Below are 17,186 nucleotides of genomic sequence, written 5' to 3' on the forward strand. Positions count from 1 at the left end.
GGCTCACTCATATTATGACATTGATCACAGCTTTCATGCTCGAGTCTCTCCCATTTATGTTCTATATTATACACAATTATATTTTCCCTAAAATTTATTTTTTCTTACTCCAAAAGACTGTATTTTTTTACTCCACTTGCTCCAAAACCTTCAAAACTTCAAATTACTTCAACTTACGACTTTAGAACTTCAATAATCATATGCCATATTATATATCTGCTCTAGCTTTAAATTATGTAAATACATAGCAGAGTATTTGCTAGCAAATACTAGCAAGAATCCTAGCAAGATCCTAGCAAGAATTTATCAAATTTTAGTCCTTCCTCTCAAAGCACTCCCTTTAATAAGATCGGATATCCCCTAATGCCTTATCTTTTTTTTTCTCACTCTTAAATGATCTTTCAATCTTCTGCACTCTGTGAAGCCAAGTTCAAGGGCCACCTCCTGCATGACTTTTTTTGCTGCTTTCTCTTCTCTGCCTCCCAACCTTGCAGAATTAATGTTTATTGTTCGTATGCCATTAGGCATCTAATCATTGACTGTCTTGCAGTACTGTTTAGAGGCTGGTGTGTTTCTTTTTGAAAGGGTTTACCTTAAGGTCACTTAAAGGGATATGTTCTATCGAACTTAATTGTATATAAGGAAGTAGGTAGTATTGCCAAATAAATGGTGTTAAAGCTGACTAAATAAATATTAGATTTTTATATCATATTTAATATATAATTATATATGCAAATACTTGTTGATTAACAGTCTATTAAAGTATATCTCTTGCATATACTATGCAAATACAAATACAAATACATGGATATTAACTTTCCCAAACACCTAGATAGCATTATTTGATTGGGCCCTAAAACTAAACAATTTAATTCTTGTAATGGTGATTCAGGTTTCACAGATACAATAACTTGATCTTAAAAATATATATATATTCTAAAATAAAATCAGTTTAGAATATGAAATTCTGATTAAATGGATTGCACTGTGCTGAACATTTTGAAGATTCTATGCTCAAATAAAAACTTCTGTTGTGTTCAACTTTTGTTCCTGCTAGTGCTACCAGCACTTACATATCAGGATATTTTAAGTGTTCTACACATTTTTGCACATATAGAAGGTCAAATATAGTTATTGAAATACTTATTTTTCTTTTGAAAAAATCTTTACAATATGTCCATACCTACCTTAATCACTGTAATATGGCATTTATGTGATCTTCAGCTTAAATATGTTAATCAATCAGCCAAAGGAAAAATGCCATGTTCTCAGTATTAGTTATGCTATATACACTTTACTCCAATATAAGGCTTTCTGACAACTCAAATAGGTAGATATGGAATGATTACTGTCTGTCAGACACCATGCTGTGAATGTACTAAAATACAGAAACTCACATTCTAATGAGAGAGACAACCGGTTATATTCCAAAGTAATTTGTGAAACACAAACCATAACAAAGAGCACTAAGGGTGAAAAAATTTCACCAAAAAATGAAATGGAAGTAAAGTGTTGAGAGATGACCACATAGAGATTTAACATTTAAGCTTGATCTTTGTAGATGAGTAGAATTTTTGTCAAGTAGAAAAGGGAAAATGGGGTCTTCTGTAAGAAGGGGAAAAGTAAATAGTATACTCTCTGCAAAGTGTAAAAGATCATGGTAGTTTGAGAAGCAAGAAGTTCAGTGCATTAAATTGGGTAGAATTAGATGTAGTCAATAAGGCAAATAAAATAAGCTACAGTGACCGGCACCAAGCCATGAGGATGACTTGGTCATGCTAAGGAGTCTGTTTCTGAAGGTGGCACGGGACCATGAGAGGCATTAAAGCAGAGGAATGGCACAGTGTACCGGTAATTCTAGAACCAATGGGCAAAACTGCAGAGGCTAAAGGGATGGAGTCAAAGGCATGAATGAAGACACTATTAAGCAAGGAGAGACAGGAAAGAGTCTGGACAAAGGTGGTAGCAGTGGAAATAAAGAAAAGGGACGCCTTAAAAAAACATTGGAGGGGCACTAATATGACTTTAACATTTTGTACTAGGAAGTTGAGAGAGGATTTAAAGCCACTTCCAGCTTTTCAGACTGCTGAAATAAAATAGAGAATGAGATGAGGCCACTAAAATTGGCAATTTGGCTATTACTGGTAACCTTTCTGAGAAAAGGTAAGAACAAAGGTGAATTCATGGGAGAAAATGAAGACTGTATTCAATTGCTTTCAGAGGGATTGATCTATATCTCAAAAAAGAAAAGGTGAAGTAACAATCTGATATTTTCTCATTTTCCGGTTATTTCATAAGGTTACATTAACCTGCTTTTTAAAAGCATTGACGAAATTCAAGTCTCATCAAGTACTCACAATAAGACAAATTATGATTTATTTCCTTGGGCATTTATGAAGCAAGTTAGCTCCTTTTACCTCCTGACAGCAGCAGTGGAGTAAATATTTCCAATCGTCTAAACTCTTCTGTGTCTGCACTCATTAGCGCATGCAATTAGTAGAAACCAGGCATTGACTGATTTGATTGACGTGTGTTTATTTTCTCTCCCACACACTGTGGGATCACAGCATGAGAGTAATGAAAGAAGAGCCATAATTTGCAACCAAGGGTAGCATGGCTATTTATTATAATCATACTTACAACTGGCCCTGGTGGGCCCTGGGGACCTTCCCCTCCTTTCAGTCCAGGTGCACCCTGGGAAATGAGAATAAAAACAAAGAAAATGAATTGATGTGAATTGAATATAAATAGGGGAGGTAGGATTTCTAAAACGAAGATGTTAAGAAGTGTTTTTAGACACAAATATATATTGCTATATATATTATGATAATCAATGCTTATGCTTACATATATCCCCTTCATTACTCATGAATCTTTACTTAGTCAAGTCTTGAGAAAAATGTTTCAATAAGCAATCTCATTCAGATGCTTTATCTATATGCTGATTATACCTGAGCTCCAGGAAGACCTCTTTCACCTGGGAAACCACGCAGTCCTGCTGGTCCGTCTTTCCCTGAGATACCTTGAGGACCGGGGTCACCCTAAAGAATATAGTACACATTAGTCACGGAGAATAATTTCTACAGGTTTCTATAAGCAAAATTGTTATTATGTCTAACCTGGAAGTAAGGCCTAAATGTTATTCAATAATGAGAATATTGAGTGGAATGCCACATACATTATAATGAACTAATCATATTTAAGAATGTACAGGGGCGCCTGGGTGGCTCGGTTGAGCGTCTGACTTTGGCTCAGGTCATGATCTCATGGTTCATGGGTTTGAGACCCGCATCAGGCTGTGTGCTGACAGCTCAGAGCCTGGAGCCTGCTTCGGATTCTGTGTCTCCCTCTCTCTCTCTGCCCCTCCCCTGCTCATGTTCTCTCTCTGCCTCAAAAATAAATATAAACATTAAAAAAAAAAAGAATGTACATACATGGATGGCTTTATGTAAGTGATGCTAAGTGGTCTTATGTTATTGTTCAGTCACACCTTGAAGTACAATAACTAAATATTTTACTGATACATCTTTCTGATCCATTGAAACACTGTGCTAACAGTTAGAGACCCTATGGACAAGTGATGAAAAGCTACAGTGGAAAGTAAATGGATGTTTTTAGCCAAGAAAATTCCGTAAGCATGTCATACCTTTGCACCTTCTTTTCCTGCAGCACCAGGAAGACCTTGCTCACCAGGAGGGCCGGGAGGGCCAGGATGTCCTCGTTCACCTATTGGACCAGTCTCACCCGTTGGTCCCTAAATTGGAAAGCAAAACCTCATTAGATTGTGCTTTTGTTTTTCATAAAGATAACATAAACCCCAAATAAGTATTACTCCCTTTTACAATAGTTTATTATTCTCATTTATTTTCATAATGTCCTACAAAACATATAAGAGCAGCACGGATCCAGGAGGAGTCTGAAAAGAGTAAGTGTTGTCCTTGGTAAGGATCTGAGTGTACAAGGGACATACATAGGTAAACTCAAAAAGCTATTTTCTTTGTTTAATATCAGAATTGCTTCAGAATGATGCCAGTTAAAACCACAGTTTTTAACTACAGTTTCATCCCATTCCCTCTTTTTTTATATAAGATATCAATGAGTTTAGGAGTAGAAGAGGCATTGGTACCACAGGGGTAGCTACTCAATGAATCACTGCTCAATAAGAAGCCTGGGTCCCCTGGAAACCAAACAACCAAAGTAGTTCTTGGAATTTCCATGACTGGAGACCTCCCTACAGTTAATCTATATTCATTTGACAAAATCTAGGGAATGTAGCAGGGAGATCCTGAAGGCTGTGAGTTTGGGCTGGCAGTTCCTCCCGGCCAAAAGCTATAACAAATAGCCCGCTGCCTTAAATTGCTGCAGAATGCCAAAGTGAAAAATATCAGGTCATTTATGTGTCCCCTGAGTGGTGCTGTTTGGTGGTGCTAAAGTTTAATGAGCTTTCAAGTGTAAATAGAGAATGGTGACCAGTTGCTCTCTATCTCCACTTAGAATAAAGCAAAATGAAGGATTTAAGTTAAAGGCATATAAAGAGAAAGTTTCCAGATGCCAAGGTTGTTAAACAGCGGCATGTGTTGTTGAAGTTGTTTACGCATTATCATTCTCTGTTATTTTTCTAAAAATGCAACAGATTCTTTGCCTCTGGTCTTGGATACAGAGCATATCTGCCTCAACTTTGAGTGTAAATTTCTAGGTTTAAATTCTTTTATTATGTATTACTTAAAGTCCTCAATTTATCGTTAATGTGCAAATACTCCCTGGAAAGGAACTGTTCTTGAATATCTGATCACTGGAATTTCAATAGTAAGCAATGTAAAATTGATCCTAATTTAATGGCTATCACTATTGAGACAAAAATGAGCAACATGACTACAAAAAAATGGAGTGAATATTAAATATTGCAATCAATATATTTCCTAGTAAATCACTTCCTTTGTCCTAATATAAAAATTAGGCTATTGAAATAGGACATTGGATTTTCTCTCTTAAAAGAACCAATGAAGAAAACTAACTCAATGAAAATGCATCCTCAACAAAACACCTGATACCTTTATGCCTTAAAGTAGGGAGGAACAACAACAACAAAGATCTCAGAAGCCAGATGTCTACATTAGGCAGAGATGAATTTCCAAAAGGTATAAGGTCCTGAAATATTCAGGGAAGCCCCTTGATGTCTACATTCTAGTTGGATTTTAACTTCATTTATTTAATGTAAAAGGAATAATTCTTTCAGTTATAGTTTTTCACAGAAAATTGCCATGAAGCTGCTTGCAGTGGAAAAAATAAGATATTTTGAAGGTAATTATTGAGGGAGTATTTTTTTAACTAAACCTGGTAAGCAGTTAAGAGCTTGTCAGCACACACACAAAAAAGTATGCAAAAAAAAAAATAACGCATACTACATTTTCTTTATAAAAGAACAAACAGCATTTCCCTTTTTTTGGGATTCATCTTTGGAATTAAATGATTAGCCAATCCAAGAATTCTTCATTTTTGCTTCTGTCACACATATTCCTAGAAAGATGATGCAGTTTTTTGTTTCTTTAGTTCCATATGTATTTGGATGTGCATGCTTGTGTGTGAGTGTGTGTGTGTGGATGCATAAAGTGCTAAGAACGAATTATAGGCTGAGAAAAAGCCATTTAATGCAATTAAATAATTAAAACACTTATTCAACTGCTCTTGCTCTTTTGCTATAGCAGGGGTAAAATTCCAGCTGAATAAACTAAATATGTTCTGTCCATTCAATACCACTTTGTCAGAATAAATATTTTCTATTCCCACAAATTATTCCATGATTCAGTATACTGCATCAATCATTGGGACTCTTTCTGCCACCTATGTCGAAAAAGCTATTCGTCTTTGTCATTGTTTAGACATATTCAAAGATTACAAACTAATATTTTATCATTGATGGAAATCATTACAAAGACAAAAATATTAAGAAACATGTAATAATGACAAATATTACAGTTTTAGGGGAAAAAAGTTGTGCTCAAAGATTTATATTATATTTGTAATATATTATACATCTAAATCTAATTTATACTCAGAAATCTGAAGTCATTTTGTAATTTGAAATTCTAGGAAAATATTATGGTTGGCCTTTCTAATGAAGCATTTTGGTAGTGTTAGTAGGTAGTAGCATGGTCAGTCAGGCTTTTATGTTAACTTCATTGTGAATTTTCTGACTGAATTTTCATTATTTGCTTCATTCTCTTTTCTCTATGCATCTAATTGAAATAATCACTTCAGCTAAGCAAAGTTTGCTAAAGTTTACTTGAGATAGGCCAGTGGCATGCATTTAAATCTGGTATATAAAACATAAAGTACAACATTTTGAATCATAATAAAATGGGCAGATTTTATACAGCATAGAAAAGATGAAAATATAAATAGGAAAATAAATCTTCTTAGAGAAATAAAGTACAGGGACATACCTGTGGTCCAACGACACCCCCTGGTCCTGGAGGGCCAGTCTTGCCTTGAAATCCCTGAGGAAAGAAAGCTAGACGTTACGAAAGCATAGATTCAAATTTGTAAGGTAACTCACATTAAAACAAAGTCACTTTTTGGTTAAAAATACTCATTATTAAATGTTTAAATATAAATTATATTCTAGTTTTCTTTGAAATTCAAAATTGACCGTCCTCACTATTTCACATTATAGTCCAATGATTACTTTCAATAAACTTAAAAAATTAAATAAGACATTGGGATGAAAATGAAGGAAAAACGTGTTCTTAGCCCTAATCTACCTAGTCAGAGTGAGAATTTTAACATAGCAATGCTTATGGATGAAATAAATGATGATTTAGACATTCTTTAATGTTTGTTTGTTTGTTTAGTTAGAGGAAGCAAATGGGAGAGGGGCAAAGAGAGTGGAAGAGAGAGAATCCCAAGCAGGCTCCAAACTGTCAGCTCAAAGCCTGACTCAGGGTTAGATCCCACAAACTGTGAGATCATGACCTGAGCAGAAATCCGGAGTTGGATGCCTAACTCACTGAGCCACCCAGGCGTCCCCTGGCATTCTTGAAACAGGCCACTGGCTCTGTGTACAGAGATAAATCTAAGGTCTGTCATATTAATGCATTTCTCTTTCCAGCATTCCAACGTAAAATAAAACAAGAATAGAATCAAAACAAAATAAAAACAAAAATAAAACAAAACAGGATGTAGAGTACATTTAAAAGGTGAAAGATTTATGCGATCTGAAGAGAAACCAGAGCATATGTAGAGTACATTTATAAAAAAAAAAATATTTTGCATCATTAGTAATCATTTTAGCATTTTATCAGTCTTCTTTCTTAAAATATCCCAAAACGTAGTTACAACTGTACCTTGTAAATAACGCAGCCACTAAGAGAAAATCTGGTAGATGTAAGCAGCATGTAGCCAATAAACAAAGCCTTTGAGCATATATTTTGGTGTCTATATTTCTCTAGACTCATGGGTTATTCATCCTGTATGACTGTTTTATGATTAGCAAATTTCTCTCTCATGTAAGTTAACTTACACTTAACAGTTGGAGAAGAAGCTTCAAAATACAGGGAGAAAACCTTCAGATGAAATGAATTAAAGCAAATAGTGTTTGTAAAAGTATTTATGGTAAAATGAGACTAAAAATAATAAGACCAGAAAGCAAAGGGCAGAAACTGGTAGCCCTGTGCTTATATAACAGGCAACTGATTAAATTATAATAACAAAATTTTGTAAGTAGGGAAAAGGAAAAGAAGCTGTATTTGGAATTACTTTACTTGACGTAACAGGGAAAAAAATAGATCCCTTCTATTTTTTAAAGTCATTAATTCTTTTTTTAAATTTTTTTACTTTAAAATTTTATTTATTTATTTATTTATTTATTTATTTATTTATTTATTTATTTATTATTTGTTTTTGAGAGAGAGAGAGAGAGAGAGCGAGCGAACAGGAGAGGGCAGAGAGAGAGGGAAAGAATCTTAAGCAGGTTCCACTTCCACCATGGGGCCCTATGTGGGGCTCAATCTGATGACCATGAGATCATGACCTAAGCCGAAATCAAGAGTTGGACATTTAATGGACTGAGTCTCCCAGGCACCCCTACATCCATTAATTCCTAAGACCAACAGGGTTTGTCTTGAGATACCACTTTTAATAGCAAGACAAATTAATATAAGGAGAATATATTGTAGATTTTATTTAGTATTTTAACTTTTTTTCAAGTTATTGGTTTGGAAATTTACACACACACACACATGTATATACACATATCAGCATACCTATATACATGTGTGTACGATGTGTATGTATATATACATGTTTCTTTCCCATTGACAGATAACAGCTTGCTGTTCCTCTTACCAATTTGTTCACAGGGTTTATTCCCACACTCTATCTACTCCTAGATTATCTCAATAACCCTCTGGACCACTATTGTTACTTATATGTTGATGAACTCCTCTGCAACAAACTCTTCCTCAATCTCTAATCTGTGTCAAACCCTATAACTCTCTCATAAGTGCTTACTGGGTATTTCTAATTGGACCTCACACTCTCTCCTCAACTTTATATTCTCAACATGGAGCTCACTAAATGAATACTCTCCTTTGATTTTCCTCCTGTGTTCTCTTATTACTAGCAGAGAGACTAGATATCCCAGGCTTCCCTTCAGTCCTCAGACTCCGTCATTCATCCTACTGTGTCATCTTAGAACCTCTCTCAAATGCGGCTTCTTCTCTCTTGTGGAGGAGACCTGTTTTTATTCAAACTGTAGTCACCATTGTCCTTGACCACTCAGCTTTTCAGGTCAGGTTCACACACTCGTCCACTTTGGCTAGAGTCACCATCTCACTAAAGCAAATCTAATCAACTCATTATTAAGTACATATCCTGCAACATCCATTACCAACTTCTAAACAATCTGGATCTAGGCTGTCACTCTAGCTACCTCTCTGCTTTGAAAATATGTCTTAAAGTTTAGCCGTGCTGATTTTCTAACCTTTCCCTAAATAGCCCTATACCACATATTTGCATAGCCTGTTCCCTCTGTCTAGATTATAGATTACCCTTCTCCCAATTTCTGATCAGTAAATTTGACATGAAGATGTAAATGCAATTGTGAACTTCAAAAAAAAATTAGTCTTTCAAGTTTTTTTTTAGTAACTGTGAGAACAAGAACAGTACATGAAAAAACAATTGCAATAAATAATTAATGGTGAAAATCAATTGATTAAAAATCAATGTTTAATTGGTGAAATTCTGCAAACAATGTGGAAAGGGAGAGAGATGTTAGCACATCTGAGGGGGTGACGGATTTGGGAGGAGATGGGGGACAGCATAGTGTCGATGTCTGCTCATTTAAAACATTCAGAGTGTTTGCAAATATCTAATAAATGTGACACAAACAAACCATGTACAAGAAAATTTTATAGTTCACAATGGAGTGTGCTTGTTCAATATTGTCATCTAATAAGACTACACTTGCCATTTAATTTTAGAATTACAAGTTAAATTATTTTTTTCAAAGTTCCTGAAAACTGAGATCAATTTGCCACATTGCATCTGCGGTAAGACCCAAGAAAAATGTTCATTTGCATTCTGATAATCTGTAAGAGACTAAGTTAATCTTAGGATCACTGTGGGATTTGGCAGTGTGTTTTGGAGACAAATTTGGGTTGTTTCAGTATAATAGAAATTATTTCTTATTATTACCAGTGGCCTTAAAAAGCTTTGAATTATAAAACGTCAGATGAAACTTCAAGTTTTTCTTACTCAAGACAAATCTCAATATAACAAAAGAATTTCTTCTTCAAAATAAGGTGACACATATACAGCAAAATATGGTTTCTCTAGATTCTGACTCTTTCTTGTACAATGCAATCCTTTGAATCCCCATCAGCACATAACAAGGTGAGAAAAAAAGGTTCCTGAACATAGTTTGATTCACTATTGCTCTTAAAAGTGGATTTGAAATCAGGAATACAATTTTCTAGAAGTAATTCTAACCTTTGTCTATAAGAAACTACTAGGTGAGAACATTCACCTTAGAATCACTATGCTATTTGTCCTCTTTGCTTAAATTTAAATGTTATGTATAATATAGTTCCTTTGATAGAAACAGAGGTCTTGATTAAATTGAAGACAAAAGGAATTTTACAATAGCCGCTCTCTAGGTATCCCTTCCCCAAAAGACATTTTGAAAACATTCTAGAGTCACTCCCATGACATAGCTACACAATGACTTAGTTAAAAATGACTGACTGCAAGATTGGAGAATACATTTGCAAATCTGAGTATGGATTCTTCATTAAAAGGTTTATTTTATGCTCCTCATGCAGATGTAATTCCCCAGAGGAAACCCAAACAATTTTACTCTTTGGTCTCACTAAATCATATTTGATTCTGCTTTTGAAATCTAAGACTTTGAAGTTTACAATCTGACTAAAATTAAGAAGTTGCTACACTAAGAATCGTTGGTTGGTGAGCAAAACTGGAATTGAGTTGCTGCTGATAGATTGTTTATCCTACGCAGAAAATCATCCTGTTTTCAGATTTGTTGCTGTGTGTGCACTAGATACAACTCCAAATATGTCTTCATGCTGGCTGCATGCCCTAAAATGACTTTGAATCACATCGTCAAAGCTGGTCTGTGCTGTGATTTCCTTAAGAAATCTGGATAAAATTAATCAATGGTGCAATCCAAGCATTGATTCAAAGGAAATGTGCTAAGCTATGATAACTTCTGATTAGACTAACATCCCAGTGCAAAAGCCAGACACATGATTTTGTAACAGTGGCAGAATAAATAAGCAAACCCACCAGCAGCCTCAAACTGTGCTTAAAGTGTCAGTTTCCCCTGTCCAAATCATTGCTATTCACAGAAGTTGTTCAGACATTTATTTAATGTTATATTCCTCATAATTTTAAAATAAAATTCAGATACATTTTTTTTCATTTACGTTTTCCTACTTGAGGTGAGAGGATGCATTTGAGATAGTTTCAACCTAATTATAGCCTTATGGTTTCAACATCAGAAAATATTTCATCCCTTTGTTCTACACAGAAGAATGCATTATTTGCATGGTTAAGTATAATGTATTTCTGTTAGGGAGTGGAAGAGTGATAGGGTTGGATGGAATATATCTATAAACAAATACTTCTGTGAAAGAGTCAAGGTCAACAACCTTGCAGAGGTGTCCAAATGATAATGGGGTCTTCTCCCTAAACTCATCCCCAAAGTGCTATTATTGACAGTAAGGACAATCAAATCAAGTAACACCTCCATCTTTAAGTATATTCATTTGTAGCTGGATACAAATTTGGGTCTCTCTCTATATATATAAAATAAAATTTCAATGAAATTAATTTCTCCATTGCCTTTAACCTAGATAGGAGCTATTAATAATAAAGTAGCTTTCTGTGAGATGATGAGGAGCCAGGGATGGAAAATTTCAATCAAAAGAATGGGGTCACTTACAGTCTCTCCACGTTGTCCAGGGTGTCCTGGCAGGCCATCCTTCCCAGGTGGTCCCTGAAATCAGAAATATTAAACACCATATGTCACAAATATTTATTGAATTGTTTTATAGTTTAAATGTATATGTTGGGCAATTTTATCATCATATTTTCATTATATATATTTCGATGTTCTGTTGATTTTACATACAGTAGTATGTGTGTATATCTCTTTGGGGGTAATTCTATCTGTAACTGTGACCAAGAGAAAACTGTGTAATTCCAATATGAACATTTTACATTTAAATGATTTCATTAGCATCTGTTTTTTAAAAAAAAAATCACATAGATTTTTAAAATTTTTACAAAAAGGTTAATTCTTCAGTACTTGACAAATGAACATTTCCCCCTCTTTTTGGTGCTCTGTTTGTAATTCAATTTCCTGTGCATCAAGATTTGTACAATAGAAAGATAGTGTCCTCTAGTGGTGGTCTGAGCTTCTACCTGATAAGAATGAAAAGAAACACAAACTTCCAAATTACACTCCGTCTCTCAATTTCTTCAAGTAAAGGAAACAGGGTAAGGTTTGCTCAATTTTAGGTGTCATTGGGGCCAAATTTTCCCAGTTGGTTTTCTTAAATATCCTCCTGAACACATCATTTTTATTAAGCACTGGACAGCAAATCTACCATGTTATCACTTTCTCTAAGGGATGCTGTCTGTGTCACGACCAAAGAAATAAATGAAGCAATTAACTAAGTACTTAAAGCAAACAACTCTGTGTGGTTCCTGTGTTTTAGATACTTAGTAGAAATAGATTGCTTCTTTAGTCTGCATTATGGATCGTTCACCCTACTCAGAAACCATTAAGTATTGGGGTCAGATTTCAAAACAGATTTAATAGGTATAGGCGGAAATATTCTCACCCTCTGGAGAAATGAAAGAAATGATCATTTTAATAACTTTTTAAAATTTTTTGACATTTATTTATTTTTAAGAGACACAGAGAGATATAGCATGAGCAGGAGAGGGGCAGAGAGAGAGAGGGAGACACAGAATCCAAAGCAGGCTCCAGGCTCTGAGCTGTCAGCACAGACCCTGACATGGGGCTTGAACCCACAGACCGCAAGATCATGACCTGAGCCGGTCGGGCACTTAACCGACTGAGCCACCCAGGCGCCCCCATTTTAATAACTTTTTAAATGGTAACAGACATACCTCTCACTGTATGTTAATTATTTAAATAAATCTATCTTAAAAATAGATTATTTACAAAACTCTACTTTCAAATTATCAATGCTTTTTAATGCTGGGTTAGAAAAAAGGTTTGTTTCAAACCATAAGAGACTCTTAAATACTGAGAACAAACTGAAGGTTGATGGGGGGGGGGCTTAGGGAAAGTGGGTGATGGGCATTGAGGAGGGCACCTGTTGGGATGAACACTGGGTGTTTATGGAAACCAATTTGACAATAAATTATATTTAATATTAAAAAAATGAGATTCTTTTCACTGATGGCTTTGTTCCCCAGGAGAGACTTTTTTCTACATTGGCTGTAACACCTCAGGAGGAAGGCTTCCTGACGGTACCAGCTCTGTCCCTGATCTCATCTTTATTGATACACTGGTTGCCATGTGAATTAGCAGCTCTAGTTAATGACTGTTATTATGACATTTCACAAGATTATTGTTCGCTCAGTGATTTGCTCATGTCTCCCAGGATCACCTGAGTGATTCCAGTGCCATCCTCCGAAAACACCAAAACTGGAATGCTTTTAACCAAGGCCCGAAAACATTTTCGGCCATCATTTAAACATTTCTTCTTTCAAAGCCATATATTACAGATCTATGTCTTAGGCACTATGTGTACAGTAATCTAAGATTTAGCTTTGCCCTCCATTTAAAGGTGAAACGCAGAAATAAGTAGTTAATTGCTAGTAGACTTCATGCAGTTTCAATATTTCAAAACAGTAAATAAGGACACATTTTGTACTTTATTATTATTTTGATACATATAGGAATAAATGTGCTGCCAATTGGGGGAACTAGTAAAAGTTTTAAATAAAGACACAGAGAGTGACCACTAAAGGATAATAAATATGTAGCAGGCTTTTCCCCCGCCCATACTAAAATGCCTCTCAAATTATGTGTTTTGCCATCAGCACAAGCCATTTATATGTTTTCTTACAAATCTGTAAGTATAAATGTTCAGTATCTTATATTTGCTAGTTTGAGACATATAGATTATACTTTTATTGCAAAATATTATAACCTTTTAAAACTGTTAAATTTGATCTTAGATCAAAATGACATCACCTAGGGGTGACTGCAACACGATTTTTAATGGCTTTCCTACATATCCGGAGGGAACAGTGTTCTTTAAGTATATATTCCAAATATTAAGTGATTAATTCTAAATAATCATAATGGCTCAATAGTCTATCCAATATAAGAAAGTTATGGCATTAATTTTAAAATCATAATTTTATTGGTCAAAAAATACTGCCCCTTTGATGTTGTTGAAGGGCAGTGGCAACAAATTTATCTAAATGAGGGTGTGCATATACAGCAAGGTAATCTGTGAAAAGACACTTACTAAATAAATGTTAAGGCTATTTTTTTTTACCTCCCATTGGCAAGGAGTTTTGATTTTTTGTCTTCTATAAATAGACTGTATCTTATAATAGTTATAAGTCTTAATCACCTCAAGTTAAAATTTTTCTTAAATGGGGTAACTATATGCTGACATTGGCATGAGGTTAACAGACTCTAAACATGAACATTTTAAGCACTCAATAAATAACATTTGTGAATGTATATCTATGTAAATTTATATATAAAAACATATGCACATTTTCTGATTACAATGAAGATGAACCAATTAATAGACAGGAAAAGAAGCTTGGCTCTATCCCTCCACTCAATTTCTTCCTTCCATATCCAAGAGATGAAGGCATTTCTGTCCTAAAAATGTTATAAAACTGCATACCAGAGAAATAATAGGTACTTTTATTTCATGCTCTAATGTTTCACTTGACAGAGAAACAGTGTATAAAAATCATTTTGTTTAGCAGTGAAAGCAATGTTCCTGAATAGTGTCATGTCTCTCCAACTAGATGGCATGCTTCTCAAGTGTAGGCATTTATTACACTTTTAATGCCTCTTAGAGACAAAATGCATGCTTGATTAATGGCTCAAAACTTGTTGAAAGATACATGAGAGAATGAACTGAAAAAGTCTGAGGAAAAATGGGTCAAATGGCTTTCTTTGACAATAAAATTACATTATATGAAGGAAACAATTCTTAGCAATCTGTGCAATCTGTGCAAATATAAACGGTATGATAATGTGGAAGTTATACATATCGCTGGATTTTATGTTGCTAAACAATGATCTATGCATGCACATGGCTTCAAAATACTTATGAAAAATGTCTTATGTATGAAATCATTTCTTGGAACTGTATTTTCACTTCTCTACATGTGAAACGTTGCATGACAATATTACATTTGGAACGCAACTGAGATAGTGGGTAAACAACATTATATACAGGTAGTATCAATCTTACCCTGTATTTAATACTAGCTCTTTACATTAATCCTTTCATAATATTATAATACAGATAACAATCCTTTCTTGATGTGTTCACAGTAATAAAGCAAAACCATTAGAATAATATTTCAAAGAGTGTCTAAAATTATTGCAAAAAATAAGAGATTGCTTCAACATTTAATATTTACTTTAAGCCAGTATTTCGTCAGAGAACAAACTGAGGGTTGCTGGAGGGGTGTTGGATGGGGGGATAGACTGAATGGATGATGGGCATTATGGAGGGCACTTGTTGGGATGAGCACTGGATGTTATATGTAAGTGATGAATCACTAAATTCTAACCCTGAAACCATTATTCACTATATGTTAACTAACTTGGATTTAAATAAAATAAAAAAAAGTTGCTTTTAATGATAAATAATTCATTTTTAAACCTGTGAGCTAAAGTCAAATGTGAAAGTTATCAGTGGAAATAGAGGGTTATTCAAACTCAATAAGAAGTTGGAGACCATATGCATTTAGTTATAAATTATTTTCAACATGCTTGAAAGTATAATGTAACCAGATGCAACATTTATTTAAAATTTTAACATCTTAATTCAGAATTTTCCAAATTGTTCCTTTATACAAGACTACTATTGGACTATATTTGGTTAACTATAATTATTAGAAAATAGAGAACTGGAATATACAATTTTTTGAAATACTGGCATACATAAATAGTCTCACATTTCTTGATACAGGATGCATGCTGTGGTTTGGTCAAAAAGACTCAGTTCAATATCAATTTAGAACATTCAGTCAAAAAATATATATCAGTAAGCCTCTAAATGAAAATATCCAGGATGTGAGTAAAACTACTAGCAATGATTTAGTTATTTGTATCATTATAATGAAAAAACATTTGGTTCTCAAATTATTAACTGAAAATTTAGCTATACTTTGTTTCCTGCTGAGTAAATCATATTCAAACTATGTTGGTTATATTTTCAGCCAAAATATTTTTGAGCTTTGTTACTTAAAATATGGCCTAGGAGCACAGTATTGGCATCACCTGGACCTTTGTTAGTAACTTCAAGACTCATGATTCACTCCAGGCCTACTGAATCAAATCTACATTTTTTTAATGTTTATTTATTTTTGAGAGAGAGAGAGAAAGAGCATGAGCAGGGAAGGAGCAGAGACAGAGAGAGGGAGACACAGAATCTGAAGCAGGCTCCAGGCTCTGAGCTATCAGCACAGAGTCCAATGCAAGGCTCGAATCCATGAGCTGTGACATCATGACCTGAGCTGAAGTCAGATGATTAACCGACTGAGCCACCCAGATGCCCCCAAATCTACATTTTTACCAAGATACCAAAATAATTTGTATGCACATTAAAGTTTAGACAGCATTGTCAAATGTAGACTAGAAGAGTGGCTCACAAACTTTAGCATGCATCAGAACTATCTGGAGAATTTGTTAAACAGACTGGGCCCCTCTCTTAGAGTTCTGAGTTAGCTGAGTGATGTAGGGAGAAGACTGTATGTCTAACAAACCCCAGGTAGTACTGATGTTCTGGTCCAAGGACCACACTTTGAGAACAACTTCCTTAGACATGTGGGTGCTATGGCCTGTAAGTTCATATTGAAATTCACATTGAAATGCCTAATTCATGATGTTGAATTGAAATCCTAACCCTCAGAAGCAATGTTAGTAAGTTGGCCCATGGGTAGGTGTTTAAGTCATGAAGGTAGAACCCTCATAAATGAGATCAGTGACTTAAGAAAGAGACTCCAAGAGCTTCCTACCCCCTTCTGCCCTGTTACCTGAAAGAGGGCCCCCACCTGACCATGCTGGCTCCCTGAGCTAGAACTTCTGGCATCTAGAACTGTGCGAAATAAACTTCTGTTGTTTATAAGCTATCTAGTCTCTGTGGGTAAACAACATTGTGTGCTTTGTTTGTTTGCTTGTTTGTTTGTTTTTTGTTATAGCAGCCAGAATGGACTAAACCAGTGATTAAGTTGATTCTAGTTCTCATAAATAAACTGAGTAGGTTACTAAGAAAAGAAAAATAAAACAACTGAGCAATGAGCATGTCTGATATTCCCATATACATTTAAGTGTGGAAATAAAGGATTTCCATTAACTTTGTGAAGATACTTGAATGAGCAAATTTTATAAAAGGGATATAATTCAGAAAGGATTATCATTATTTTTT

General features: G+C 34.7%; 1 protein-coding gene across 9 annotated transcripts in view; it reads right to left on the reverse strand.

The window, feature by feature from the left end:
• Positions 1–17,186, reverse strand: part of COL11A1 (collagen type XI alpha 1 chain) — a 215,493-nt gene that overhangs the window by 65,740 nt on the left and 132,567 nt on the right. For all 9 annotated transcript variants that reach the window (XM_023258940.2, XM_023258942.2, XM_023258945.2 and 6 more), the window contains 5 exons: positions 11,459–11,512; positions 6,444–6,497; positions 3,647–3,754; positions 2,952–3,041; positions 2,641–2,694 (listed from right to left, as the gene is read on the reverse strand). In XM_023258940.2, the coding sequence (XP_023114708.1) occupies positions 2,641–2,694; positions 2,952–3,041; positions 3,647–3,754; positions 6,444–6,497; positions 11,459–11,512 (360 nt within the window). The remainder of the gene's footprint in view (positions 1–2,640; positions 2,695–2,951; positions 3,042–3,646; positions 3,755–6,443; positions 6,498–11,458; positions 11,513–17,186) is intronic.

The sequence above is a fragment of the Felis catus genome, chromosome C1, assembly GCF_018350175.1.
Source record: "Felis catus isolate Fca126 chromosome C1, F.catus_Fca126_mat1.0, whole genome shotgun sequence".
Lineage (NCBI taxonomy): Eukaryota > Metazoa > Chordata > Mammalia > Carnivora > Felidae > Felis > Felis catus.